Source organism: Typha angustifolia, chromosome 9 (assembly GCF_048772165.1).
Source record: "Typha angustifolia cultivar Huaian chromosome 9, ASM4877216v1, whole genome shotgun sequence".
Taxonomy (NCBI): Eukaryota; Viridiplantae; Streptophyta; class Magnoliopsida; order Poales; family Typhaceae; genus Typha; species Typha angustifolia.
Window position 1 is genome coordinate 4571967 of NC_133247.1, and position 25944 is coordinate 4597910.

The 25944-nt window shown below is 37.2% G+C and overlaps 5 protein-coding genes, 1 long non-coding RNA gene and 1 other non-coding gene across 15 annotated transcripts; 4 read left to right on the top strand and 3 right to left on the bottom strand.

Moving 5' to 3' along the window:
* Window positions 1–13: 13 nt before the first annotated feature.
* LOC140767345 (uncharacterized) lies at window positions 14–3200 on the top strand. 4 transcript variants are annotated; one of them, XM_073107209.1, is made up of 7 exons: window positions 14–166; window positions 260–377; window positions 475–518; window positions 779–889; window positions 1512–1604; window positions 1728–1846; window positions 2596–3200. In XM_073107209.1, the coding sequence occupies exons 1-7, from the start codon at window positions 81–83 to the stop codon at window positions 2721–2723; spliced, it is 699 nt and encodes a 232-aa protein (XP_072963310.1). In that variant the 5' UTR covers window positions 14–80; the 3' UTR covers window positions 2724–3200. The 4 variants fall into 4 exon arrangements, with proteins under 4 accessions (XP_072963310.1, XP_072963311.1, XP_072963312.1 ...); XM_073107210.1 differs by having other exon boundaries at window positions 1527–1604; XM_073107211.1 differs by lacking the exon at window positions 779–889.
* A 1372-nt stretch (window positions 3201–4572) lies between these two features.
* LOC140766933 (protein PHOSPHATE STARVATION RESPONSE 2-like) lies at window positions 4573–10045 on the bottom strand. Its single transcript, XM_073106635.1, has 8 exons — window positions 9861–10045; window positions 8282–9042; window positions 7590–7800; window positions 7423–7499; window positions 7293–7332; window positions 6949–7006; window positions 5634–5703; window positions 4573–5309 (listed from the first exon to the last, which is right to left on the bottom strand). The coding sequence occupies exons 2-8, from the start codon at window positions 8891–8893 to the stop codon at window positions 4932–4934; spliced, it is 1446 nt and encodes a 481-aa protein (XP_072962736.1). The 5' UTR covers window positions 8894–9042; window positions 9861–10045; the 3' UTR covers window positions 4573–4931.
* Window positions 10046–10698: 653 nt separating this feature from the next.
* On the bottom strand, window positions 10699–12008 carry LOC140766979 (uncharacterized). The gene has a single exon (XM_073106707.1). It carries the CDS (start codon window positions 11935–11937, stop codon window positions 10918–10920), a length of 1020 nt encoding a protein of 339 aa, XP_072962808.1. The 5' UTR covers window positions 11938–12008; the 3' UTR covers window positions 10699–10917.
* A 140-nt stretch (window positions 12009–12148) lies between these two features.
* On the top strand, window positions 12149–13828 carry LOC140766980 (peroxygenase-like). Its single transcript, XM_073106709.1, has 6 exons — window positions 12149–12485; window positions 12750–12899; window positions 13041–13126; window positions 13210–13304; window positions 13468–13593; window positions 13657–13828. Exons 1-6 carry the CDS (start codon window positions 12245–12247, stop codon window positions 13805–13807), a joined length of 849 nt encoding a protein of 282 aa, XP_072962810.1. The 5' UTR covers window positions 12149–12244; the 3' UTR covers window positions 13808–13828.
* A 1834-nt stretch (window positions 13829–15662) lies between these two features.
* On the top strand, window positions 15663–17714 carry LOC140767520 (uncharacterized). The gene is made up of 2 exons (XR_012105586.1): window positions 15663–17336; window positions 17431–17714. It is a non-coding gene; the product is annotated as an uncharacterized lncRNA (long non-coding RNA).
* Window positions 17251–17383, top strand: LOC140767926 (small nucleolar RNA snoR137). The gene has a single exon (XR_012105651.1). It is a non-coding gene; the product is annotated as a small nucleolar RNA snoR137 (small nucleolar RNA).
* Window positions 17715–17990: 276 nt separating the features above from the next.
* On the bottom strand, window positions 17991–22747 carry LOC140767548 (uncharacterized). 6 transcript variants are annotated; one of them, XM_073107506.1, is made up of 4 exons: window positions 22481–22747; window positions 21935–22282; window positions 19200–20972; window positions 17991–18483 (listed from the first exon to the last, which is right to left on the bottom strand). In XM_073107506.1, the coding sequence occupies exons 3-4, from the start codon at window positions 20949–20951 to the stop codon at window positions 18328–18330; spliced, it is 1908 nt and encodes a 635-aa protein (XP_072963607.1). In that variant the 5' UTR covers window positions 20952–20972; window positions 21935–22282; window positions 22481–22747; the 3' UTR covers window positions 17991–18327. The 6 variants fall into 6 exon arrangements, with proteins under 6 accessions (XP_072963607.1, XP_072963608.1, XP_072963606.1 ...); XM_073107507.1 differs by lacking the exon at window positions 22481–22747 and having other exon boundaries at window positions 19200–20951; window positions 21935–22437; XM_073107505.1 differs by lacking the exon at window positions 22481–22747 and having other exon boundaries at window positions 21935–22436.
* Window positions 22748–25944: the final 3197 nt, after the last annotated feature.

The following is a 25944-nucleotide window of genomic DNA, read 5'->3' on the forward strand; positions in this document are numbered from 1 at the left end:
ACGGATGCTAAAATTTAATTCTTGGGGATCTTAGAGTCATTTCTTCAAGCAGCTTACCAGCACCTTGGATCTCCCAAGACATGGTTGAGAGGTTCTTCTCCACGAGGCAACTTGGTGGCCTCGTGTCCGTCCAACCACTTGTTCTTCTCTCGGGGCCTCCATGCTGGTATCTCTCTCTTCTTTGCTTCAATTCTAATTATAGCCATCAGCACCTCCTATAAATTTCTTGGTATAATGATTTAATTTGTTATATGAACAGTGGGAAGACTTCCCTTCTCTTCCAATTTGCAATTAATTGTGCATCGGAGAGTAACCGCGATGTTGTCTTCATCTGCAACAAGAGGAAATTGGAGAACAAGCCACCCTTTTTATCGCAAGTTAATTCATGATCTCTCTGTATTTCCATATGTACAGTGTATTACACTATTTTAGCTCTTTTTTTCAGTTAATTGGTTCCTTTTTATTTCTTTTCAGGGTCTTGATCCATCTTCAGATGTGCTTCAGCGAATACAAATCAAGTGAGCAACTTGTATTACTTATTTCACTGTTGTTGCTTTAGTGGGTGTATAATTTTAATCCTCTCGTGGATATTTTAGAATAGTGATGTTAGTAAATTAGCAAAGTATCTCTCAGTCGTACCTCAGATGCCACGACTAGTCTTGAAACTTAATGTGTGTGATTTCATCATAAAAGGAACTTAATGTGTAAGAGAAATGAATGAAACAATCGTCTTGTACAATGATAATGAGCAAAGGTTTTAACTTGTCATCTACTTTAGGTATGTTGAAGATGATGAAGGAATTAAAAAGTACTTCGCTGCATTTCACCTTCATGATAGCTTTCCAGTTGCTGTCGTTATCGATGATTTTGGAGATTTCTTTGATGACAGGCAAGCTCCTTGCATGCTAAGTCGTTCTACTGTGATTCTCTGCAGTATTATGCATCTCTTAGATTTATTTTTTTTTCCTAAAATACTTAATTAGATGATCGTCAGATGTTTATTTAGTTCTTACAGATTGCTCTTTTTTAACTTAAGAGCTCTAATCTGAGAAGATCCGTTTTAAAACTAACACTTGTTGTGAACTAGTGTATGTAATGATCAGCAAACTGTAGGCAATTTTTTTTCAGAGAAGTGGAAACCTAGTAGTATCCCAGTTAAGTCAACGCCATTGAGATTCGAACCCGAGAATACTCATACAACATGAGCTCTTTTAACCATCTGGACATAATTCCACTAGCCAAACCATAGGCAGTTGTTACAAAGGTGCTATGCATTCATTACTGCAATTTCATATGTATATTTGGTATCATATCTGTGATTCAATAACTTCCATTGTTTGCAAAGGCTTTCCCATTTTTTTCTACTTTCTTTGCTATTTCAGTTGCATTTTACCATTAAGTTCCTAAAAAGCAGTCTTTGCAGCATTTTTATAATTTCTGTATCTTCAGCAATAATTCCATACGTGTCTTCTTGGAAATTTTCTTTTTTAGATATGCTCAAACCCTTGCAGGAATTGTCAACTTAGATATGGCAATGCAAGGGGCAGAGATCTAGGAATGGTTCATACACTGGCTCTTTGTCAGGATGCCATCATACATGCCAAGTAAGAGATGTGTTGTAATCAATAAGAATTTTCAAGTATTCCTTTCACAAAAGATTGGGTGGAATTTTCGCCTGTTTTACATGATTCTTAATGTGACCAAAGTGTCTGCCTTTTATTATCCAGCGGAAAAATGCAACCCGCGGGGTCTTGTACTCTTTTACTGGCTGATACGCACCAAGGCGACACCCCTAGATTGTTATTCATCTATAAACGATGGATTAACTGCATCTTTACAATTCAAGGTACAGTTCATGGTCTTCTGCTTTGCGTGAATATACAATTATTTTGAATGAGTTAAGCTTGTTTGCTAACAAATACAACTAGATTTCAATATTTTTCAGTCAAAATGGCTGTTAGAATTTAATTGAGCTCTAAGACATACATAAATCTAGGACAAAGCACAGCTGATATGGCAGCTGTTTTTGTCCAACTAAAATTCCTTCAGTGACCTGAAATTGTCATATTACGTGTTCTAATGAGGGAATTTTGACATGCTAAGTTCCAAGAAAGAATGTTCTGGATAACAAAATGAACAAATTATATCCTCTCTGAAATTTGAGTTGGTACTTTTTATATCCTGTCTGCCGAATTTTCTATTTTATTGTGTTTGCAACATCTTTATCATATCTAACAGTTTGTTTTACATTATTTTATTTTTCGACTGAAGCATAGACTGTGATCTTAGTTACGAATATCAATTACTTGGCTTCTAGTCTTTACATCATTAACATAACTCTCCAAAATGTCTAGTTGTTATACTTGCTTGGGCACATACCATTTTTGTGCTTAGTGACTATGCTGCATGTTTCGAACCTTCTCTTCTGAATTGATTATTTGTTTACTTGATTGAGATGGGAGTTGCAATGGTGAAATGTAATACTCATATAGTCAGCGGCACTACTAATGATATGCTTGTTTTAAATGTGGCTGATAATCTGTTGCGCTAGAAGATTCATCTGATAATGTGGTTAATCTGTCCTATTTCTTGAAGGTGATGGCTCAGGCTCCTACATAATAAAGAACAGTAGCATTTCAGGCAGCACAAAGGAGAAGACAAAGACTGCTAGATACTCCATAGCACTTCAAAATCTAGTGCTTGAGGAGATTGTTGATGAATGACTCGCTTTTGTTGTCAAAGTTGCTGGTGCTCAGGTTCATAATGCTACTCTGAAAGGGCAGTAGCATTTTAGACGACAGAAGAGAAGATGGAAGCTGCTGTATACTTTACAGTGTTCCTTCCACACATTGTTTGTATAATTCGAGAGACTATTTAGGATCATGGCCTCAAGGGTCCACCTGGGCACTCAAGCTGACACCAATTAAGATCAATTAGTGGCTACAGTCAAACTAATTGGGATCACCGATGGCTACACTTTGGTTGATGTTTGGTGCTGTCAGTTTGGCTCAATTAGGCTTTGTAGAGAGAGGGAGAGAGAAGACTGTATTTTAGGCCTACACCCTGAGAAGTTGTGGTTGAAAGCCAATGAAGAACAGGAAAAGGAGACAGATGTGATGAACCCTAATTACCATGTAATAGAAACAGGTCACTGATGTAATGATTTTTATCGTTCTATATTGTACATCAAATGTCTACTATCTCATGCATGTTGATGGAAATTTTCACTCTCTTTTTCAGCCAAAATAGTCTACTTTCTATCCCTGTACTGAAAGGAATAGATCATCCAAGGCCTTTCTTCAGGAAGTGCTGTATTCTCAAAAATCAAATTGTAAACATTCCCCTGTTATCGCCGAAAGATTAAATCGATATACTAAAATTGCAAGTGCTTGTTGTTAAATCACTTCTGAACTCCTCTGAAATGAAATAAGAATCCATGAAAGTCACATTCCTAATTCAGCATATAAAGCTCTGCATTCATGAAGGGAATGGTTTTCCTAAGAAGGCAGCTGCTCTGATATTTAGATGCCGCATTGTCTATGGCATATGGCAGCTTTGGAAAAGCAGCAAGGAAAAGTTCTTCCAGCAGACTAACGCCACCAACCTGCAACTCATCTTCAAAATGGTGGTCCTTCTGCAGATGGATACCACCTTCTGCTGGCTATCTTTCACCCACCTTAATACCTCAACTAGGGCAGGCATTGTCTATGGCATGTTGCTAAACAGTCTAATGGTCGCCCTAATGCTTTTTGTTAATCAAAGCCCAAGATCATAATCTCTCTAATATTCTGATCAAAACTAACTGTGAAATTCCCATCAATATTCTTTGCGACTGGGTCTGCTCTAGGACTGTCAAAAAAGCTTGCCGGCTCACAAGGCTCCTAAGCTTAACTTATTAAGAGCTCAACTCAAATGGGCTCAATATATAATATATGAGATGATATTATACATATAGCATAGTTGATTAAAACAACTTTTATCATTCCCTCTAAATGCAATAAAATTGGCCATTGAATTAGCCTAACATAACACTTAGATTTTGGATCGAGCTCAATCCTCACTTGCCTATTAGATTTGCTGTATAGGGAAACACCGATACGGCGATACCTGATGTATTTTTGCGCCATTTTGTAGTAATATAATTACCATTTTACAAAAACAAGAAGGGGTCTGCATTCCTGTAAAATAGTAGGTCTGTCTTTCTCTCGCTGTGTATCAATTCACCATTCTGAAGGCCATGTATATGAAATAAGACGGTTTCATTGAGTATGAATGGCATATATTCCATAGTAACAAAATAATTCAGCAAGGATGCTGATATGTTGCAACTCAACCAAAATTACCCACCCTAAAAGGCTTCCTCAGATAACAAACTCGGATGGTTGCAACTGAGAACAAGAGGCAGACAGAGGAAGTAATAAGTCAGCCAGTCGCAGCAAACCTCATTCAAATAAGGATGCAAATTTAAAAAGCAAAACACTACTGGAAAATAAATCGATGGCTACCAAAATTATAACTCACCAAAAATTGCAGGAAAACAGACTTCAGACATGTCCTGAGGTGACTAAGTGGTTCAACAACCAAGGACTTACAGATGAAACTCATTGACATTAAATGTTAAGGTTTCTTAACAATATATTCATCTGAATTTAGAGCACAGCATTAGAATCTTTCGACACTGTCTTCCAGTTCCTGACTTCCTCCATCAACTTGACAAAGGGAGGTGCTTATAAAAAAACTACAACCTAAGATTTCATTATTTACTCAAATTAATGAAAAACAAGTCATTGTGAGCCATTCATACAAAAGCTCACCTTCTGTTGTCTTCTGAAAAGCCAAAACAGCTCCTTAACTAAATAAGCCTCCTGCAGAATACCCAAAATATGTACCAGATGCCATTTTCACCGGGTCCTCATGAGAATAAGATCCAGTTAATTTGCTGCAGATGTATCTGATGATGACTTAGTGTCATGGCTCCTTGCACGCTTCTGATGTGGAAATTCAGAACCATCAGTAATATATGCTTCCCCGTTGGCTTCAGCGTCTGTCCTCTTCATCTTCTCACCAACAGGCCTAGGGCTCTCTTCTTCTATCTTTGCATTACTAGGGCCAGCTGTGCTTCCATCCTGACCCTTCTCAGGAAGCTCCTTTTTAGTGGCAGGATCTGTTAGATCAGAAGACAGGTGTGACTGCTGCGCCACAGTGGCAGGAGTCTGTAGCATATCAACACCGGTCTTGCACTGCTTTTCGAACATCATCTGAAGGTATCTTCCTTGCTCTTCAATTCTTAGCTGCAAATTCCTTTGAATCTGAGATATAGAAGAACAAGCATATTGTTCAGACAACATGAATTGATCCAAAGCACCCAGCATGACTGTATTTTCTTATGAGATTGTCACAAGGTAGACAAAACATCTAGATTTGTACGGGGTAAATGTAAGAGAGCCCATCTAGGTGGAATTGATGTCAGATCCACTTAAAGGGGACTAAAAGAAGATCTATTTAGGGACTAATGAATTTGGGATTAAAAATTCTATCTTTTATTTGGATAGTGAATACTGAATACCACTGAAGAAAATATAGCACCAGATAGAATGATATAAAAAACAGAAGTCCCTATAATGAAATTATACCTCTAGTTGTTCATGAAGTCGTTTCTGAACCTCCATCTGAAGACGCAATGCTTCAGTGAGATCAATACTCCTATAAAAGAAATGAAACACAATCAATTTAGTTCGAAAAGTAAATCAACTTTGTCAAGGATAACCAAAATGGGACAATTTGACACATCATCGCCTACAGAAAAGTTCACATAAAAATAGTTATTCATAAAAATTTACTTCTAAAGCAACCTGCTTTCCTTGTTAAGTTTGTGCATATAGAGAAAAGTTAAGACATTTAAATCTATGGTAGGTCTTGTTGTGAGAAAGAGCAACAGGTCATAGATCAAGATGTGCATGTTCTTCCTAAAATACAAAAGATATTGGCTCTAGGTTCATAAAAAAAAGATACGCAAGGATGCTGAGATAAGTTATATGACAAAGATTCTCATCCAGCTACGATATTCATATGAAATGATCCATCCACTAGCATACACTAAGCAGGCAACCAGAGGAATCTGTCATCATTTCCCATAGTCCCATGTCAAATGACAGGAAGAAAAGATGATCCAAAATCAATAAACAGACTTCAATGTCATATCACATGTTCATACAAAAATAATTTGTCAATAGAGTTGCATAACAAGATCTATGCTCCACTTACAGTTCACTTTAAGATTGCCGAAGATAAGTAACAGAAACCAACTGGAAAGGGAATTGTTCTGGTTGCTTTCAGTGCATTTCTTGCTAATTACCAAAAGCATGCTTGAGTTATATTCACAGAGTTTATAAGATACCTTATCCCAAAATTCTATCAAAATATCAAATACCTTAATGCATTACTTAGGTAAAAAGGCATCAAGTTATAGTTCTACTAATCAATAAATGAGGCATCATGTCCCACAGGATTGTAGTTCTTTAGCAATTGTTGGGTTAAAAGTACATTACTACAACATAAAGGACAGATGGGTGGTCTTCATGTTCTTCCATCCATCTTATGCAGCCTAACCTTCCCAACAAGGGTGAATACATGAACATACTTAATGCCGTATGCAAAACTAAGAAAAGGAATGTCACATCTAGGAAGTCCAGGTGAATGAATGTAAGAAACAAAATGAGACTTGTTTTCTTCCACCAACTCAATATATCACTCCGAGTCAAAGAACATGATCTCCAATTAACTAAGCTTTTTTAAATCAATATGTGGCTAATTCATATAGTGACTTATCAGGCTGGAAGTATAAAATGTCTTAGGATCATGGATATTAACTTTCTTGTCATCCAAATACCACTTTTTCAATTGATAGCCAGAAATGCATATACAATCAAATAACTGCTGAAATCTTACGTCTTCAGGTCTAGAGATGACAAATCTTCCTGAGAGGAGGTCTTCTTTTCCGATGTGCCTACATCAATCAATTAGACAATAAGACAAGCTAGCTCAGGATAATGCTTCATACCAGTTTTTATTTGTGTACATGTGTACTATTTAGCATTTACAGCAAAATATCAAACGGTTTCTGAAGAAATATGTACAACAGGCAAGTAAATAATATCATAAAGCAACAGCATGGTGCCCAAGAAAAGAGCAAACAGCAGAAACTAGTAAAATTTGTGGTATCTCAAATACAACGGTGAGCTGTGTTCACAGATTCCGAAAATGAAATTAAGGTCATAGCAATAAAAACAAACCTTCTGATGACTCTGGTCCATAGCGAGCTGTTCTGTATTTCTGCAGCACCAAATCAGTTTTAATTAGACAATTGTAAGATTAAAAAATAAGCCACATGCAGGATTATCTAAAGAGAACCAAACAACAGACCTGTAGGTGGCTTTTCACATGATATATGGTCAAACCATCCACCTTCATGAGTTTCAGAACTCCTTTAGGAGTAGCCTCTGAAGTTACAAATAGAAAAACTAACAAAAATAAATGCAAGTCAAAGAAAAAAGCCTAACAACATAATGCCATGATACTGAATTACTTACTTTCGCTGCCGCCAAGCTGATTGACAGCAGCAACAAAGCCTTCGTGGAGCTCCGGAGTCCACCTCATGCGTGGCTTGGCTGCAGAGGCATTGGCAGCCGGTGAAGGATTAGTGGCAGCAGAAATCTCTCCAGAATGAGATGGAGCTGATTGAGTGATTGCAGACTGGTGCACTGATAAATTTGGAGATCTTTGACCCACTGGGGGTACAACCTAGATTACAGGGAAAAAACTAAGAAATGTTTCAGTTTTAGAAATCAGATGCTTAATTAATCAACTTAGAGATAATTGAAATGGTAACATTGTAAAAGTCATGAATCATATAATTCTTCACGTAGTTATCTCCAAAAGCTGCTAATTACTTGTTAAGATAATACATTCAATCATTATTGTCAAGCACCTAAATTTCCTTTAATAACACAACACGTAAGATCAAGACTTACTGCTAAGTTCAAGGTAGCCACAGGCGTAGTATCTTTTACTTCTGATTCAGATAGTTGTTGGCCCAATAGAAGATTATATATTTATTGATATTAATAGACTTTGCATGACTTGTAACTCACTTGTGAGATTGATAGAGACAACAAAACAAGGTCTAATGAGGAAGAGCTGGTGATGGGGCAGGGCAAAAGAGGAAAGACAGAAAGGTAGGTCTTAGATATATGTTGCTACAATTTTCCAGGTTGTAACATACCTTTGCCTCAGTTTCAGTAGCAGTTTCGAGGATATCCTTCCAATCATCATTCATAAAATCTGTCCACCATTCGTTTTGCTTCATAAGCTCATCAGAGGCCACAATAGAACTGGTCTGGATCTGATTGTTGTTAGCAGCAATGTTATTTGAGTAATCAAGTATGCCCTCAACTGAATCTGGGCACCAGGTTGCTTCAGTGCATTCTCCAGGAAAATTACTTGAAGAAGGTTGAAACGTTCCAGAATGAGGTAAGTTACTTGAAGGTACAGAGAATTCATCACTTGATGATTGAGATATAAATGGAGCATTATTAGGGTGGATCTCATGGGAAGAAACAGAAGAATAATATTGATCTGCAGAGAATTTCGAAGTTGATGAAGTTAAAAGCTCAACAACTCCATTGTTGGAGTGATAAGGTGCGCGATAAGGGGTCATAGCACTATTATGAGGAGGCACACGGTTGCTACTCAGCTCCCTTTCCATTGTAACCTGTTGGGAATCAGGAAGTTTTGGATAGTTCTCTTCCAAAGGAGCAGGTAGTGTAGGCAGAGATGATGACATAGCTCCAGAAATTTTCATGCTACAAAATTGTCTCACTGCAGATTTCTTCATTGATGAAGATGCAAATGCTCCTATTCCTTCCCATGCAAAAGTTAATGCTCAAGTCTTCCCTTTGTCTATCAAGAAAAGATCTTCAAGCGCACTATCTATATCCCATGTTTTGCTGATATATCTATCAATCCTGAAAGTGTCCGAGGAAGCTGAAAAAAGGAACATATGAGATCTCTACATCAAGAGATGAGACTTAAAAGGGTGAGTAACGAGATTTTTATTGTTTAAAATATAAGCAATTTTCTTGCCAGATTAAGCATTTAAACCTGAACTTGGCAATAATCAACGGCCTGAGTCAGTATGTCAACATACAGTACTAGTTTTAATAACCATGTAAATTCATCGGAAGTGGACAAAATAAGAACAGAGAGATATAACTGGTGAAGTAAGATAAGAACCAATAATGCAAACTAGGCACTGTGACACGGCATCATCATACAACATCTTTCACCTAAATAACAACAAAATTCAAAAGCAGTGGAATATACCCAACTTCCACCTGCCTTATCAAACATTCAAATCTTACTTTCTCCAGAAACAAAAGAGGAACCTTTCTTGACACTTCTTTTACAACAACAACAACAAAAAAAGAAAAAAAAAATCACCCTCAAATGATTAGCAACACAAGTACACAACCAAGAATTTCAACTAAATCCACAGAAACGCCCATAAAGATGCATACCAAGCATAGAATCACAATCCGGAGTCAATCAAGTCCGCATCTTTTGGCCTTCCACGACTCCCGACCAAAGAAAGAAGGGGCTTTTACTACCCCAGCCGGATAGAAAATCGAAAATAACGAAAAAGAAAAGAAAAAAATCATGCCGGGTTTCCCTTATCCTCATCCAATTAGCTAAGAACTCAAAAGGGGCATCACGAATACCATCGTATCCATCAGGAGTAGAGGGAAAACAGCAGGAAACGTCGAATTGAGACCCAAATCGAGACGGGTTCTTCGAATTCTTACCTCCAATTAGCCCAAGCTAGCGAAATCAAACTCCTCCGGCGTAAAGAAGGGGCAAAAGTAGAAGAAAAGGAGGCAACTTTGGGTGTTGGCTGCCGCGAGGAAAGGGAAGGGAAAGAGGAAATTATTCCCACTCGGGCGCGGCCCTCTTGAGTTCCGTCTCGGTTGTCCACAAGAAAGTAGACGACCCAACGATTGGCTAATGACTAAAATATATAAATAAATAAATAAATAAATAGAGGGAATAGCGTATAGACCCCCCCAAAAAAAAAAATAACAAATAAAATCTATTTTAAAGTATTTCGTTTCACGCTACTGATGGCAAATATGACCACTAGAACGATACGACCGCTGAGCAAGTGCAGGTCGATCCGTGTAGGTTGGTTGGGCAAAAGAAGGGGTCAATTTGCAAACGTTCAAATAAAAAACAAATTAACGAAAAAGGCAGGGATTAAAATATAAATTTTCCTATTGTAGGTCCCTATCACCTCGCCCAGTTGCAGTTGCATTTGCATTTGGAGGGCACTCCAAGAGGCAAGAGCCGGCGACATTCTTCTCGCGAGATGCCCATGTTTCTCGAGAGATTTTGTTATCCTTACACCCTTTTAATTAATTCAGCCGCCTATCCTCCGAGTTTGGCATCCCCAAATTGTCCACCTTTTAATTACTTTTTTTGCCTTTTTCTTTCACCCATTTATCCATGATTGTTTGTTATAATCCTACAAAATGAAGTATGAAGTCCTCAAAGCGCTTTTAAGTGACAATCATAATAAAGGAAAAAGGGTAGCTAAGGGAAAAAATAAGAAATTTTATATAAAAATTTATAATAAGTCAGGAGATATAGATGAAATTATTCTTAATATATAACCCAGTAGCATACAAGAATCAGGACTTTAGCTGGTTTGTTTCTGAGATTCGGGTTAGAATATTTTCTAGTTGTGATTGATGAATGCTGTGGTCCAATGCCTATGAAGCCTATTACAGAATCAAGCAACAGTTGCAAGAGTCAATCCCAAAAGCTACAGCAAAGACAATAAAGCACATTGAGATGAAAGATTAATCAATCTCCTTGTCTTTTAATCTTGTCTAGAAGTGCTCCTCGCCCTGGAAAAGGATTTAGAGAACCACCGTTCCCCAAAGATCCTATCTTCATATGAATTCCATCACTTCTTCTGCCCTTTTCATCTACTCCAATCTCCTTCTTCACCATCTCCATCTGCTGCTGTCTTTTAATCTTTCTTCTCTCCCTTCTCTCTTCTATCTTCTCTCCTGCTGCTACCTCCTCTGCTTTCTCCTCTTCAACTATATACCTATACCCATTTCGCAAAAACTTCACCTTTTTACCTTCGTCGGCCTCGGCTCGCGCCGAAACCTTCGATTCCTGGCTCAAAATCTTATTTTTCCTCGAACCCAAGTCGCCATTTCTGAAGACAGGAGAGTTGGTAACCTTCGAGTCTCCACGTAAAATCCCATCTTTCCTCCCGTCCTTGGATCGCGGCTCCTTCAAATCTCCACGCAAGATCCCACCTTTCATCCTTTCGTTCGATCTCCCACCTATTTCCGACAAACCCACTTCGCCAATCGCTCCGATCTCCCCGATTCTGGGAATTCGACCACCGAAGGAGGTGCCGAGTAGGTCGAAATCGATCCTGGCCCAGGCATCCTTGTCCTCGTTATCCCACCCAAACCGCCCGCTCATCTCGATAAGGTCGGAAACGGCGGAGGAAGAGGAGTCAGAGAAAGTCCGTCGGCCTTCCCCGGAGAGGAGGCGAGAGGCCGACTCCCACTCGAGGCGGTCGCGGTAGACGGGGTCGCGGAGGACCTCGTCAGCGAGGATGGCCCACTGGTTGAAGTCACGGAAGCGGAGGTTGGAGGAGACCCAGTGGAGGTAGGAGGAAGGGAGAGAGCCGAGCATCCGGCCCTTGTGGCGGCCGAAGTCGATGACGCGATCTCTTGCTGGGAGAGCGGTTCGGGAGGCCGGCTTGGAGGACGAGGATGAGGAAGAGAAGGCAATTGGGTGGAAGTGAAGAGCGGAACGGGGAGGACGGAGTTGGAACGAGGGGAAGTGGAGGAGAGGCATGGAGGGGAAGGAGACTTAGAGAGAGGAGAGGACGACGACGAACTGGGCAGCGCCGCAGCGTTATCTTAGTTTATTTATTATAATTAAATTTTTGGCACGTGAGATTCACACAAGTTGGGCCAAGTAGAACGCAAGAAAACAATGCAAGTAGGCCAAGATCTCAGCCCATTGACGATGTCCAATATGGGTCGGATTCTATTTGGATAAGCATATTAGCAACAACCCATCTCGAATCCAGCCTGGCACAGGGCCACGTAGACAACTAACGGGGGAACCGCTTCCATGCAAAACCCCACGTTGTGGAGCGATGCTGCAACTCGTGTCTACGTGCAAAGAGAGAGAGAGAGAGCTCTTGAAAATTATATACCTTGCTATAATAAAGTTCACCAATACTTACTCTAGAGCTTGTAATAGAGAGAGAGAGAGTAGTGAAGAGGGAGGAGAGATGGCAGAAGCTAAGGATGCTTTGTCTCCGGTGGCGGTGCAGGCGCCGGTCACGGCGGCTCGGCCGGTTCGAGCTGACCTGGAGGATCGCCTGCCGAAGCCCTGTGAGTGGTTTCGAACTTCGAAACTCCGATATACATAGTTTTCTTCTTTATAGAAGTATTGGCCTAAATTATGCATGTCCTCTTAAATATATTATGATTTATTTAACAACAGCTTACATTCCAGGAGCTATATTTATAATAAAGAAGAGGAAAATATATATATTAAAGAATATATCAATGATTCTTTTGCTATGTTAAAGGTAAAATAACTATATAAATTTTCCAAAAATCTTAGCTCATGCTTCTTCCAAACATGAACCTCAGACTTAGCGAGAGCCCTAGCTGCACCAGACGTGCACCATCCTGAAGGCACAAGAGACCACCAGCATTACCAAATGAGTGTCCTTCAACAGCATGTAGCCTTCTTTGATCTCGACGACAATGGCATCATCTACCCTTGGGAAACCTACGCAGGTAATAATAAATAGGTTTTTTTTTTCTTTTGCATACATACCCTTCATAAAATAAAATACCCATAATACATTAATTAGAAGGGAATGAAAAAATAAAATAGATTGATATAATTTTGATGTATAACATTTTTCTACATATCAGGATCACGAGCTCTGGGGTTTAATGTGATTGTATCTCTATTCTTGGCTATAGTTATAAATTTCGCCATGAGCTACGCTACTCTACCGGTACGTGAGTAGTATTTGGCATATGGATGTATTATTTTTTATCGTATAAGTTGTTCTAATATTTAGTTGTAATCTATTATTAGGGATGGATTCCTAATCCTTTACTGCCTATATACGTTCACAATATTCACAAAGCTAAGCATGGCAGCGACACTGGAACATATGATACAGAGGGCAGGTAATTAATTAATCCTTTGTTTCTTAGTTCGAACTCTACCTACTATTTTAGATTAATTTTAGTTCACTTTAATGATTTTGCCCTTTTATTTCAGAATAATAAAAAAAATTATTCTTAATAATACTACTTAAGTTTTAATTGGGCTAATTGGGTTTGGTTCCAGGTATATGCCGGTTAATTTCGAGTACATCTTCAGTAAGTATGCACGCACGGCACCTGACAAGCTGACGTTCAAGGAGATGTGGCGAATGACCGAAGGGAACCGGTTAGCGTACGACTTCTACGGATGGTGAGATCTTGATTAGAATTTGTAATCATGCGCTTAAGTTCGCTAATGGATTGATGGGTGCAGGGTAGCTAATAAGTTCTGGTGGATAATCTTATACGCGCTGGCGAGGGACGAAGAAGGCTATCTCCCGAGGGAAGCCATGAGGCGGTGCTTTGATGGGAGTCTTTTCGAGTACATCGCGAAGCAGAGGGAAGTGTACGATAAGGTGGAGTAGATTACGGTAGGTGTGTGTGGATGTGTGTAATTAATTAGCAAGAAGATTAGGTGCACTTTTGAGTGAGATAATCCCTGTTTAGATGCTAATGGACAGCACTGTGTAATTTGTAATAAATTTTACTGTTTAGATAGCCGTGAACTTAGCGACGTATTCTCGGTTCCCCTTTTAACCTTAAAGCTTTTTTAAAGTTTTTTTTTAAACGTTATGCTGTATTTTTTTTCAGAAAAAAAGATTTAAAAATTAAAAATTAAGAAGATGAAGTGAAGTTTTATAGGTTATTTTATTGTAATTAAATATAAAAAATATAGAGATTTGTTTTAGCTTTTAATTAAGAGAATTTTTAAATTACCATGATTCAGAGTACTATAAAGATGATAGAGAAATAATTTTAGTAATTTGGTTGATATTAACTATTAAGTAATTAAAATAATAAAATAGTTAAAATAAAATATAGTTGTGATTTCAACTAATTGAATAATATTTTTTGTATTTTGTATATATATTTATTGTGTAGTGCATTAATCAAAGGAAATATTAGGTTTATTTGAATTGAGTCAGCTTATTTATGTTTAGTTACTCGTTAACTTGTGGAGGATTTTCGGCTTCCGGCAAATGGTTGAGCATGAGAGCTTTTCTTTGAAACGTTCGGGTGCTCAATGAACGGCATTTGAACATTTCAATTGAGATTAAGGCGTTCGAATGCCCTAATTCGAGAGCATTATAATATTAATGAATTTAATTATTTAGCATTCAATAAATTTGAGAACGACATTCATCTAGGTTTTTAAACACCCAAACGTTATTTCAATCTAATTAGAATTATTTTAACTATTTATTTAGTTTATGGTTTGATTAATTTTGACTTATTAATATTAGTTATAAATAAATATGTAGATAGCAATCATAATTTGAGGTATTGAAGAATATTAATTATTTTATATTTTCTTCTACTTTCTTGTCTCTCTTAATCTTCTATTTTAATCTAAAGTTACGCCAATCCTTTCTCCTGTCTATTGTCGATTCTCTTCGGTGGAGTAGAACAAACTATTTTTCTTTTCCTTTTTAAACCTTAGCCACTAACTAGCTCATCCCTTCTTATCTATCGTCTATTAATCCCTTATTTTTTCAGGTTCGACTATTATTTTCCTATTTTTTTATTTAAATTATAAATCTATCTTATAATGTCGTCATCTTTGTTATCATTCTACTTTCATCGTCTCCATTATTATTTTTACTTCTATCATGTCAATCTTATTATTTTCGCCGATTTCACTACCGAACCATGCACTGCTATTACCTTAAATAAACCCCACCTTAACACAGTATGCAATAAAGGTGCATTTTTAGTGAATTTTTTTAAATAATATTGGTAATATCTGTATTTTGCTATTAATGATTCAAAATATTTTCATATTAGTAATTTTTTTTAATGGAAGTTGATCATTAGATTTAATATAGCTTAAATTATAAACTTATTAATGATTTTATAGGATTACTTTTTTATTTACTTTTATTTCAGAGATAATTAAAATTTTGTCTTGCCAAGTTATGCAGTAAAACAATGTTTGGAAGGTAAAATTAGAAAATGATAATATTTATATATTTAAAGTGTAATATATATCGATAAATTTGGATTATTAAAATTATAAATATAAGGTTTAAGTGCTGTAAACGGATCGGATTTGACTGGATATATGGCAGAGTTGAGTCCGAACTCCGAATACGTTTGCCTCTGTCGGATCGGATTACGCTTTCGGGAAAGATCTGTACAAGGGTACTTTGGTCATTTCGGATCCCTTAAACCCTAGTACCGTTCTATATAATCTCTCGCAGGGTAGTAGGAGTTAACGCCTCTCTTCTCTTCCCTTTTCTTTAGAGCCTAGGGTTTCAGCCGATCAATATTTAGGGCTTCTCCACTCTTTGGCCGATCCAGAAGCGGTGCAAGAAATCTGTTATCTTGTGCCGTTTAGCCTTTTGAATCCCTTCTCGTGATGCTCGATCTCTATTCTCATTGTTTGTTTTTTGGCTGTGTTTGTTTGCTGTCGATTAGGTTTTACGGGTTGTTGTCAAAAAAATATTGAGTGCTTTTAGTTTTGCAGTCAATTATAATTTATCGATTCTGATTTATCGTGATACATCCAAAATATTGGTTTTTAGTTTTGTGGTCGATTATTTCTATGGAGTTTAGATCGGGATGGTTGGCTGCGATTGAGTTGGTGCCATCACCGGATCTTCTGGTGGCGGCGACCGAGATTTGTGTGGATGATTTTTGTGGAGATTTTTCCTCGGTGAAAAGTCTTTGGCTTTCGATTGACAATGTTGCAAATTACCTTTTTGAACTGGTAGAAAGGTTAAACATTTAATAATTACTTCTTAGGTTATTATTCTATGGGCTTTGCATAAGTTCACTCTAGTGTGACGGGAGCGTTTTTCTGGGTGAAAAATCTTCCAACCTGATGGAGCAAACCAACTATGTTTGTAAATTCCTGGGTAAACGTCACAGAAGGAACCTTTGGATGTTGATGGAACTTTTTCAAAGTTCCTCCATTTGAAGGTGGTCTCATATTCCATCGCCTTGAGGAGTGGCGTCGCCACAATTACCTTTTGGGACTTGCCATGAGACATACATGCATGCCCATCTGCCATTTTGGTTATTGTGCTGCTTATCGAATCATTGTTCAGTATTTATGCAAAAAGTACCGCTTAAGTTTTAGATATGTTTCGTGTTGTCGAAGTTTAATCTTGTATACAATGACGGGAGGATTTTTCTGGGTGAAAATCTTCCAACTTGATGGAGCAAACTGTCTATGTTTGCAGATTCCTAAGTAAACGTCGAATAACAAGCCTCGGATGTCGATGGAATTTCATAAGACATTCCTCCATCTGAAGGTGGTCTCATATTCCATCGCCTTAAGTAGTGGCGTCGCCACAATTACCTTTTGGGACCGGCCATGAGACCAACATACATGATCAATACCGACACAATTTATTTGTAGCTAATTACTACATTGTTGAAATTGACTTATCTCGAACAGTTCACATGATATATGCTGATAGAAATGGTTTGCAAGATCACTTATGCTACTTATGCTTTTCCTTCCCATTCGGATCTCTTTGCTCGTCAGTTGTAATTGTAAATGTTTGGACAAAACTGGCAGTCTATATTTATTAGCAGTATCACATGAAACTCTCGAGGTGGATTCTTTACATTGAGGACTCTTTCCTTTGTATAAGATTGAAGGCATATTAATCCTTCACTAGGAAGGCATGGGGCAGGAATTTCTCTACAAGTAATACAAGATGCAGGGATTGTGATGACTAGTGGCCAGGCCGAGTCATCAAAAGATGCACACAACTTCCCAGCATCCAACTAAAGTGGAGAGTCCAGCAATAAAGGCATTGCCTTGGCAGTGTGATTCCATATTTTTATAATTCATTAAGTTGCTTCTGTGCTGAGTTTGAGTGACTTCAAATAGGTCATTCTCAGTAAGAAGCATATATGAGAAAACACAACCAGACTTAAACAGTATGGTGCTCTTTCTAGCATTCTGCTACCTGTCATCTGGTAAATTTTCAATCTGCACATAAAGATATTTACATACTTTGATACAATTCTGCAGGCCAACTGTTCAGGTCTGCAATGGTTGGTTGGAGAGAATTAACTGGCCTTGAGAAGATCTACCAGAATATTTGTCCTCCGAGAGCATCTATCGTTGTTCCTATTGTTTCCAAATTATGTTTGTTTCTCTAATCGACCCAAGTGATTCAAGGACCATGGAGATGGAAAACCAGCCTTTTATTAAGTAAATTTTTTATTGTAATTTTAGACTATCAGAAAGAATGTAAATATACTATGGTTCCTATATTTTGTCTCATCTTAAACACAGAACTGTTGCATTGCCAAGTCCGGCTATATGCTATGGATATTGTTTATTTTTTGATGTATATGAGCAGCTATCAAGGCTGTAATATGTTGGATTGCATACCAAAATATAACACAGAAAGCAGGCCAGATCAATAGGGGAGGGCTACGCTTTAATGTTCATTTTAGATTACAAGCAATTGGATTCTCCAGTGCTGTTGATGTTCTTTTATGTAGCTACGATTATATAGTTATTACTGAAATAAAAATATTATTTTAAAAATAATAAAGAGGAATATAAAATTAATTTTATTCATAAAGTAAACGAGGACTTGTACCTTTTTATTATCTTCTCTCTCATTTTCTTCAACCAAACAACTCGAAGTTACTTAATAGATAATTAATTGAACAAAGTATCGTACAAACACCCAGGATACTTATATCATCCTTCTGTATGTATAATTTATATACAACATTTATGAGAAAATGAAGAATAAAAGACCCTACAAGCTCTCTCTGTCAAAAAGGAAGAAAAAATTTTGGCAGGGGAGAAAGTTACATATCTACACTATTGTTAGAGGATTTACTTGAAGTGTATCAATAGAGTGAAGAACACCAGAAAGAGTAGTCTACAGTTGTGTAAACTCACTTCTGTTCACAAATTAGGATGGAGATCTGTTGATTGACTGTGGATGGTTGCGACTCCTACTGAGAAGCATTGCAGAGGTGAAAGAGTTGATTGGAAGTAGATAACATATAAGCCTTCACCTGCGTTGACCAGTCTGAGTACAGGCTCGCCATTCTTTGCACCCTGACATTCCAATATCAATTTGGTCGAATTAGCGTTTGGCTGCTTTTATGATGAGTTATAGTAACAAGATGGCTAGTGCATATATCTTGATCATGATATGGAGTTAATGACATCAATATTTCAATGTGGAGTTTGGGAACAATCCAATATATAAAGCAGTTAAAAGGCCAACAAATATGCCACAGTCCATTCAATTCAGAATATAAGAATATTAAGCATCTTGACTTCTTCATTGTGTCCAGTTTCAGACCAAGTGTTAGTCCTAAGAGTACAACCAGTCATAACAAACAGAATATATATGTGGCATGCCAATTTCAAAAGAACAGTTTCTAATGCGAATAATGGGATGTACTGCTTGACAAAGAGAAGGTTCTTACTTCTATTACTATGATCCTTAACAAGACTAGCATTGTAAAACATAAATTGTCAAAACTGTTAATACTAGCAAATCTAGAATATAGCCAGATGACATTGGAAGTAGTCTCTCTCTAAAGCGAACCAGTAATTTAGGCATCAGTTACATCAATGGCTTAGTGCCCATCTGTCTATTCTCTATACCAAAAGTATTAGCAAAACTAGAACGCTTAGAAAATGGGATGTTGTCATAAGTATGTATAAAAATTAATAGAAATATACCATGAATAGAGAACATAGCACTGCAGGGTAAAGGAAACAGACAACAAATTATAGACTATACAATGAGTTATGAAGCGCACCTCCATGAATAGATTAACTGAACCACAGTCCTGTGGCTCCATTTCAGTGAAAGGTTCAGAGAAGGTGGGCTTGTTGTCAAGTACAGTAATTGGACACCCCATATCCCACCCACCGCAATCACACGTTCCGCCGGACTTCCATCTCTCAGTAAGACCTGATGGGCCACCACTTCTTGCAATTGGGCGACCATGAAAGCCAGCAGGCACTAGAACATTCATACGTCTGGCAGATTTCTGTCTGTTCTGCTTATAAATCTCTTGAGAACTATCATGAGCAGATGAGGTCTGCAGAGGAGTATCAGAATGATTGGCTTCAGCTTTGGCAAGAAACTTGAGGCCCCAGCCGCCAACAACTGACTCTTTCTTGCTGTTATAGTGATAATCTTTCACGACAATTGCAGTTAACTCGAGACCGGGCCGGAAATCCTCAGCGAGGAGATCTGCAGGACCTGATTCATCAATGCCACTACACTCACTAGTCATAACTTCATGCAAAACATCTAAGTGAGAGCATGATTTTTCGGCTCTGTGGATATATTTAGGCTTAGGTGAATGGCCTGGCCTTATCATTTCTGCAACTTTCTTTGCTAACCATTTGCTTTTTGCAGGAGAGATGGAACTTTTCATTTTACTCAGACGGTCATCGTCAGAACCAAACAAAACAAACTCAGTTTCCATGAAGTTAGATTTGTCTGAGTTCAAGATTAATGAACTCGATACCTTCATTTTACCGACAAATTTTGATGCATTGCTGGTAGTGATTCTGGAATCCTTTCTTCCATATGTTCCTGTATGAAATAAGTAGATGTAATCGAGCGCCTTGTCGACCGAAGACTCCACTCTCAGAGGATTTGCCACATAAAATTCACCTGTATCATCCTCTACAGAAAATTCAAAATAAGGAAGCCCGCTTTTCCAAACACAACGAAGAAGGCCTGTGGAAACCGAGTAGTGCAGAGATGAGGTGGACTGGTGTGAACTCATTGGTGTTGCACTTGAGCAAGAGGGAAACATCTCCTCAGAAATGCTGAACCCAGATAATTTTCTCTTGGAAAGCTCTACTTGTGCTTTGGGCATTGAGGTATTGCAAATTTCAGAAGGAGAGACTATCAATTCTGAGTAATTGACGTGCCTGTGTGATCTCAAACTAATTTGTCTCGCAGTACAATGTAAATCTCCAAGTGAAAAAATTAATGAGCTTTTAGCTTGTGTTCTCAACTTGATAGCTGCCTCTATAGAATCAAATATCAATCTCCCTGAAGGACATATAGCAACATTGCCTGTACAAACTGCTGGCAAAGACTCGTTAACAGTGTGATCGAGATCGGTTATATTCTGTGCTCTTCTCCGCTGCCTCAAGTTTTTCATGATAAGTTTTAAGGATATCATGTTGGAAGCGATGTTCAATGAGGACGATTTTCTATAAAATATACGTAGAGAGTCATAACTAACATCTGCTAATTCAACAGGACATGGTAGAATACTGTTGCTGGAACTGACAAAACTTATGTACTCCGCATGCTTGAACTCACTGTCACAAGGGCATGATTTCTGTTGACATGCCCAACAATTTTTGCATTGCTCGACATGTAAGATTGAGGGTAAATTGCATTTAATTTTCTCAATCTCTGAGTTAGTCTGGGATAGAATAAAATTATGGCGATCATCACCTTCTGAATTTCCACTATGCTCTGCATTGGCATTTTCATCTCGGCATCCTTCTTCTTGCCTCTCTGAATTTGTTGAGTCCATCTGTGTCCAAGAAAGGAAGTCCTAAAGAATGAGAAAAGTAAAAAAACAATCAGCTCATATGCATGAAAATAAGAAAGATAATTACAACAAAATTGAGCTATATTTTGTCTTTTCCTTTAAAAAAAAATAGCCGCATACTGAAAATGATAGTAGGAAAACATGCAACAAAGAGATAACTTGCAGCTCTTTTTTCCTATTGTGGCCCAAGTATATCGAAATGTCTGAGTGTTATGTTTAAGCAACACAATGGAGACTAAGATCTTGGATGTGTAAAGACTAAAAGAGAGGTACCTGAATGAAGAAGTGTGCAATTCCTGCTAAGCTACTGCCGAGAAAGTTCTCTACAGAATGCAGCACTAGTTTCATTTCTGCAGTTTTTTTCTCACTAGAAAGAAAACCTTCATCTTTACATAAAGGAATGTACTGGCAGTACAGCCTTAAAAACCTCATAAGTTTTGCATTCTCAATATACAAGGCTTGTCAGTGGACCCAGTTCTAAGATAGACGAATGGAAAAACAAAGAAAGAAAGAAAGAAAAAGTAAATTACTGTGAGCAGTACAAATTGATTGGAATTTCTCTTTTTTAACTTCTAACAATCCAGATTAAAAGCTTCTTGTTTTGTTGCACCCTCTTTAGATAACTAAGGTAAAGAAAACTTGACAGACTCACGACAGTTGATCTTCCCGAGCTCTACAGTGATAGAAAACTAGAAAGAGAGCAAGACTAAATTATAATCTCCAATTCAACTACAGTTACAAAAGTGAACCAGAAAAAGAACACTGACCAAGGAAAATTGTGAAATAACGCGTTATGAATGTGGCGAATTTTTGTACTTTTAACATATCAGAGAAGAAGAGGGGAAAGTTCCTCCTTGTCTCAAGCAGTGCCCCAAGCATCAGCACCCTTTACAAAGTACTAAAGAGAAAAGTAGAAATACAGGGAGGTAAAGGAGGAGAATAAGAACAAGCATCAGATTCCTCACCTTGGAGAGCAACAGGCTCCAAAGCTCCCACGGAACCACTAATGGCCACAGCTGCCAATTGTAAACACCAAGCCTCTATCGCTCTCCTTTTGTCCACAAACCGAGCACGAAGGCGAGAAGAGTTTTATGATAAGGAGAATTGGGTATTCCAACTTAGCCGATAATATTAGCCAAAGGAGCCACCTTTTGCAGGAAGTAGTCTAATATGCCACCAGGAAAGGCTAAGAATACAACAGAATTAGGCAAACTGGTCGAAGAGCAAAGACAAGAGAAGCGTTGTAAAGGGAAGGTGGACCTCCTCTTTCCTTCTCTAGCAAACGCGTGCAACTATATCTCTAATCTCTCCACCTACGAGACAACCCAAATGCCCATCAAATCAACTCCATTCCATATATACTACCACACAACAACTGGAACCCCCTCCCACACCCAGAACCCACCATTACTCTCCAATCCCCCATTAACAACAGTAGCAAACCAGAGAAGAGAGAAGGAAACAGCCCCAATAAGAAAAACCGAGTAGAGAGGACGTCGTTTTAGCCTTACCCATGTGATGAAACGAGTAAAGAAAGCGAACCCAACTCCCAAGATACGACCTTTCCTCCATCCTGGTAACAATTCTTTTTTGAAAAAACACCGTAATCTCAGTATTCTGGACCATTTTGTTTTTCCCTCTTCCTCCGATTCCACTTGGGGCCAAGGGGAAATCACGAGAGTGGAATAGTGGGCGGAACGCGAAGACATCTAATCCGCACTCGAATACGGAATTGACGCGAACGTGTGTCGCTTTCTCCTCGCCACCTACGGCCATTTTCCGTTTCTTTTTCTTTCATTTGATCTTCCCTGTGCGTTTCTATTGTATCTCTTGTTTTCAAATAACCCCCTACATTTATCGATTATATTGCAGAGACTATATTATGTTCGTATTTATATTTGTCACCATATATTTATCTTTTGTTGAATACCCTATGATATTATTAACTACCCTTTGAAAGATAATTTCATAATTTTTTAATTAAAAGCAGACATTATTCATTTGCTATTAATTGGAAAAAGAAAAGTTTTTAGTTATACACCCCTTCTCCGAGGAGATTCGTGCAACCGAGAGTGCATACAATCAAACACCTGCTCAGTTATAGCTATTATAATTATATCAGGCTTTGACTGCATTAATCCCGTAATATTAATTGGAGATCCTACTGTCGGCCGTGAATTAATCTCAGTTAGTTTAACGGGGACAGATCGTCTGCAACTCTGGCTGCAGAAAAAAATTTCCTGCAGCCAAGTACTTGTCAGCCTTCGGTGGCCTACGATTCTGTGAACCATTCGGTAATTATAAGTTAACAAAGGCCACAGTTTTAATTGGTTGGAGTACGGTCAATCAGGGGCCCTTTGGCATTATTGTTTGCATCCAGAACTTAAAGCCAATCATAGGCTGAGAACTATAAAACAAAAAGGTTGCTAGATATTGAGGGGTTTCTGTTTTACTATTATACTGGTGAGTTACAAATTTACCTCTACTCAGTTCGATAACTCTTACACATTTGTTCAAAAAATCACTATCTGAGATAACGATTTTATTTAATAAAATTTATTTATTTTTTAAATAAAATAAAATTTTAATTGTGTCTTATTAAATATTGGTAATTTGAATAAAATACTCTCATGCAATGTAAGTTTTTATAGCTAATTTAGTTTTATCATATTGACATAAGCGAGTTTTGGTATCCTTAGTAAATTAAGGGTTTGCTAGAGAAATCTGGGAGCTAACAAGCAGCTCATATACTGTTAATATTTTTCTATCTATTATTTACACAGAAAATAATTTTAAAAAATAATCCTAACTCAAGCATATATATATATATATATTATCTTAGCCATATTTGTCGAAATAAGTTTGTAACCCATGAACTATGGCATATTTTGTGTAGACTAAGAAAAAATTAAAAATTCTATATTTTTTTTAATCATTCATAAGCCCAAAGGCTAGATATAGGTTGGACAAAAGGCCAACTATCCATACAAAGGCACTTAGGCTCCATCACTAAGCTTTTAGCAGCCTAAACATGCTCCAAACCGTCGTCGAACAATTACTCCGAACCAAACATCATTAAATTTTACTTCAAACCATCGCGCTGCTGACCAACTCTAAATAATTTTTTTATAATATTATTTAAAATTAAAGTTAAACTTATGATCTCCTTAAGTAAGGAAAAATTAACTACCGATTTTACTAGAGTTAGTCGGTAAAAATCAAAGGATCTATAAATGTACAAAATGTTTTATTTTATTTTATTTTTTCTTTTCTATTTGGATGGGTTGGTGGAAGCACAAAATCCGGATGACAGAGGAACCGGAAAATATGGAAGAATTGATTAATATGTGAGTAGGTTTATGTTACGTTCCATCAACTTGTCAAATAATTAGACAACTTGACTAGATTTTTAAAAGTTATTAATTATTCATTTTTCGTGTCTGTCATGTCATCAAATCTCAAGACAATCTTGCACTCCTACTAGAATTTTCTAGGAAATGCTTCCAGGCAACACTAAAAACTATGATGGGAAACACCATTCATTAGAGACATAATATATTTTATTATTTTATCTAATAATGTATATCAGCTTAAGTTTATAAGCTAGCTCATTATCTAATATGTATCATCAGAATTAGATTTTTCCAAACATTATGTATTTAACTATCATTAACCCACTTTTATTTTCTATTTTCTTGTAATATCGTAGTATAGTGAGCTGCAGATTATGTCATCCACGTATAATAGGGCTGTTAAACAAGCCATAGTGCTCCTCAAGTATATATATATATATATATATATATATTGGTCAAATCTCAACCCTAAAAGACTCAAGCTACTTTGTCCAAGTCATAAAGATCACGATTTCTTCATCAAAATCGTTTTCATTCTCACCAGAGCTGACGCCGTTCTCACCGAAGCATCTCTTCCTCTCTCCCTCTATCCTTTTGTCAAATCTCGATGGTCAAGCTTGAGATAGTATAGAGATTATAAATATTGTATCTTAAAAACACATGAAATTAAACAATATTTACTATGTAAACTCGAACTGGAGGCACTCGTTAACCCTAATTGCGTGTGTGTTGAGCATAGAACAAGTGAGATGCATTATACTTGGACCTTGAAAATGCTTAGCTTCATAGTTTATAACTTTCTTCTTCATTAACATTCTTCTTTTACCAATATGCTAGTGGTTGTTTCTTAGGAATTATTTCTCACATTCATTAATTGAAGAGTAAAGTAATTCATGGATATTATACCATAGTTTAGAGGAGAACTAATCTTAATTATATATATTTTTCTGATGTTTACTTGCAACACTAAAATAGATAATAAGGTATTTGTTTGTTAAGCATGAAAATAAGGAGAATAATTAAGCCCAAATAATAAAAATACCCTCCTTGATGATTTTAAGAGTAGTCTTGGTAAATATCTATGATAATTCTAAATATGGTTAAGTCTCCTCGCTCTTATTTTAAGTAATCTTATAATCATGATATGAGTGATGTTATGATAATATTAATTATAACATTAGTTGTACTAAATTTAGGTAGCATTTGACTATAAATAAAGAATAAATGAATATATAATTTATGAATAGGATTTCTTATTCTTCAACCAATAAGCAACCCCAAATGTGCAAAATTGATGGAGACTTGCAAAGAAGTGGCTCATAGTTGGCTCCAATTGACAAAAGAATACTTTCAATGCTATGTTAGATTTATTTTATTTACAATGCATGACAACCACCATGACTTGGTGATCTAAGTGCCATCTTCATAGATTCTTGGTGTAATGAAAGTGATAGAAGCTCACAAAGAATAGGGATTAATTATTATATATGTATATATATAGGGCTTCTAGATTATCACCGTAGTCTAGTGGCCAAACCTAATCAGCTCACGATAGAAGTTATGTTTTCTTTTTCTCATAGATATTGAAATTGATACTCGATTGAATTATATACGCATAATTT

Bases quoted from the DNA above. Each gene is read 5' to 3' on its own strand.
- LOC140767548 (XM_073107503.1), bottom strand. From the start codon at position 21,401: ATGAGGTTTTTAAGGCTGTACTGCCAGTACATTCCTTTATGTAAAGAT. The intron at 20,973-21,242 runs GTACCTCTCTTT...CTCATTCTTTAG, and splicing joins TTGCACACTTCTTCATTCAG to GACTTCCTTTCTTGGACACA. The intron at 18,484-19,199 runs GTGCGCTTCATA...TTGGAATGTCAG, and splicing joins CAGTTAATCTATTCATGGAG to GGTGCAAAGAATGGCGAGCC.
- LOC140766980 (XM_073106709.1), top strand. From the start codon at position 12,245: ATGCTGCAACTCGTGTCTACGTGCAAAGAGAGAGAGAGAGAGCTCTTG. The intron at 12,900-13,040 runs GTAATAATAAAT...TCTACATATCAG, and splicing joins CCCTTGGGAAACCTACGCAG to GATCACGAGCTCTGGGGTTT. The intron at 13,594-13,656 runs GTGAGATCTTGA...TGATGGGTGCAG, and splicing joins GCGTACGACTTCTACGGATG to GGTAGCTAATAAGTTCTGGT.
- LOC140766979 (XM_073106707.1), bottom strand. From the start codon at position 11,937: ATGCCTCTCCTCCACTTCCCCTCGTTCCAACTCCGTCCTCCCCGTTCC.
- LOC140767345 (XM_073107209.1), top strand. From the start codon at position 81: ATGGTTGAGAGGTTCTTCTCCACGAGGCAACTTGGTGGCCTCGTGTCC. The intron at 519-778 runs GTGAGCAACTTG...CATCTACTTTAG, and splicing joins CTTCAGCGAATACAAATCAA to GTATGTTGAAGATGATGAAG. The intron at 1,605-1,727 runs GTAAGAGATGTG...TTTATTATCCAG, and splicing joins GATGCCATCATACATGCCAA to CGGAAAAATGCAACCCGCGG.
- LOC140766933 (XM_073106635.1), bottom strand. From the start codon at position 8,893: ATGAAGAAATCTGCAGTGAGACAATTTTGTAGCATGAAAATTTCTGGA. The intron at 7,801-8,281 runs GTATGTTACAAC...CCTGTAATCTAG, and splicing joins CTACTGAAACTGAGGCAAAG to GTTGTACCCCCAGTGGGTCA. The intron at 7,500-7,589 runs GTAAGTAATTCA...TTGTAACTTCAG, and splicing joins TCAGCTTGGCGGCAGCGAAA to AGGCTACTCCTAAAGGAGTT.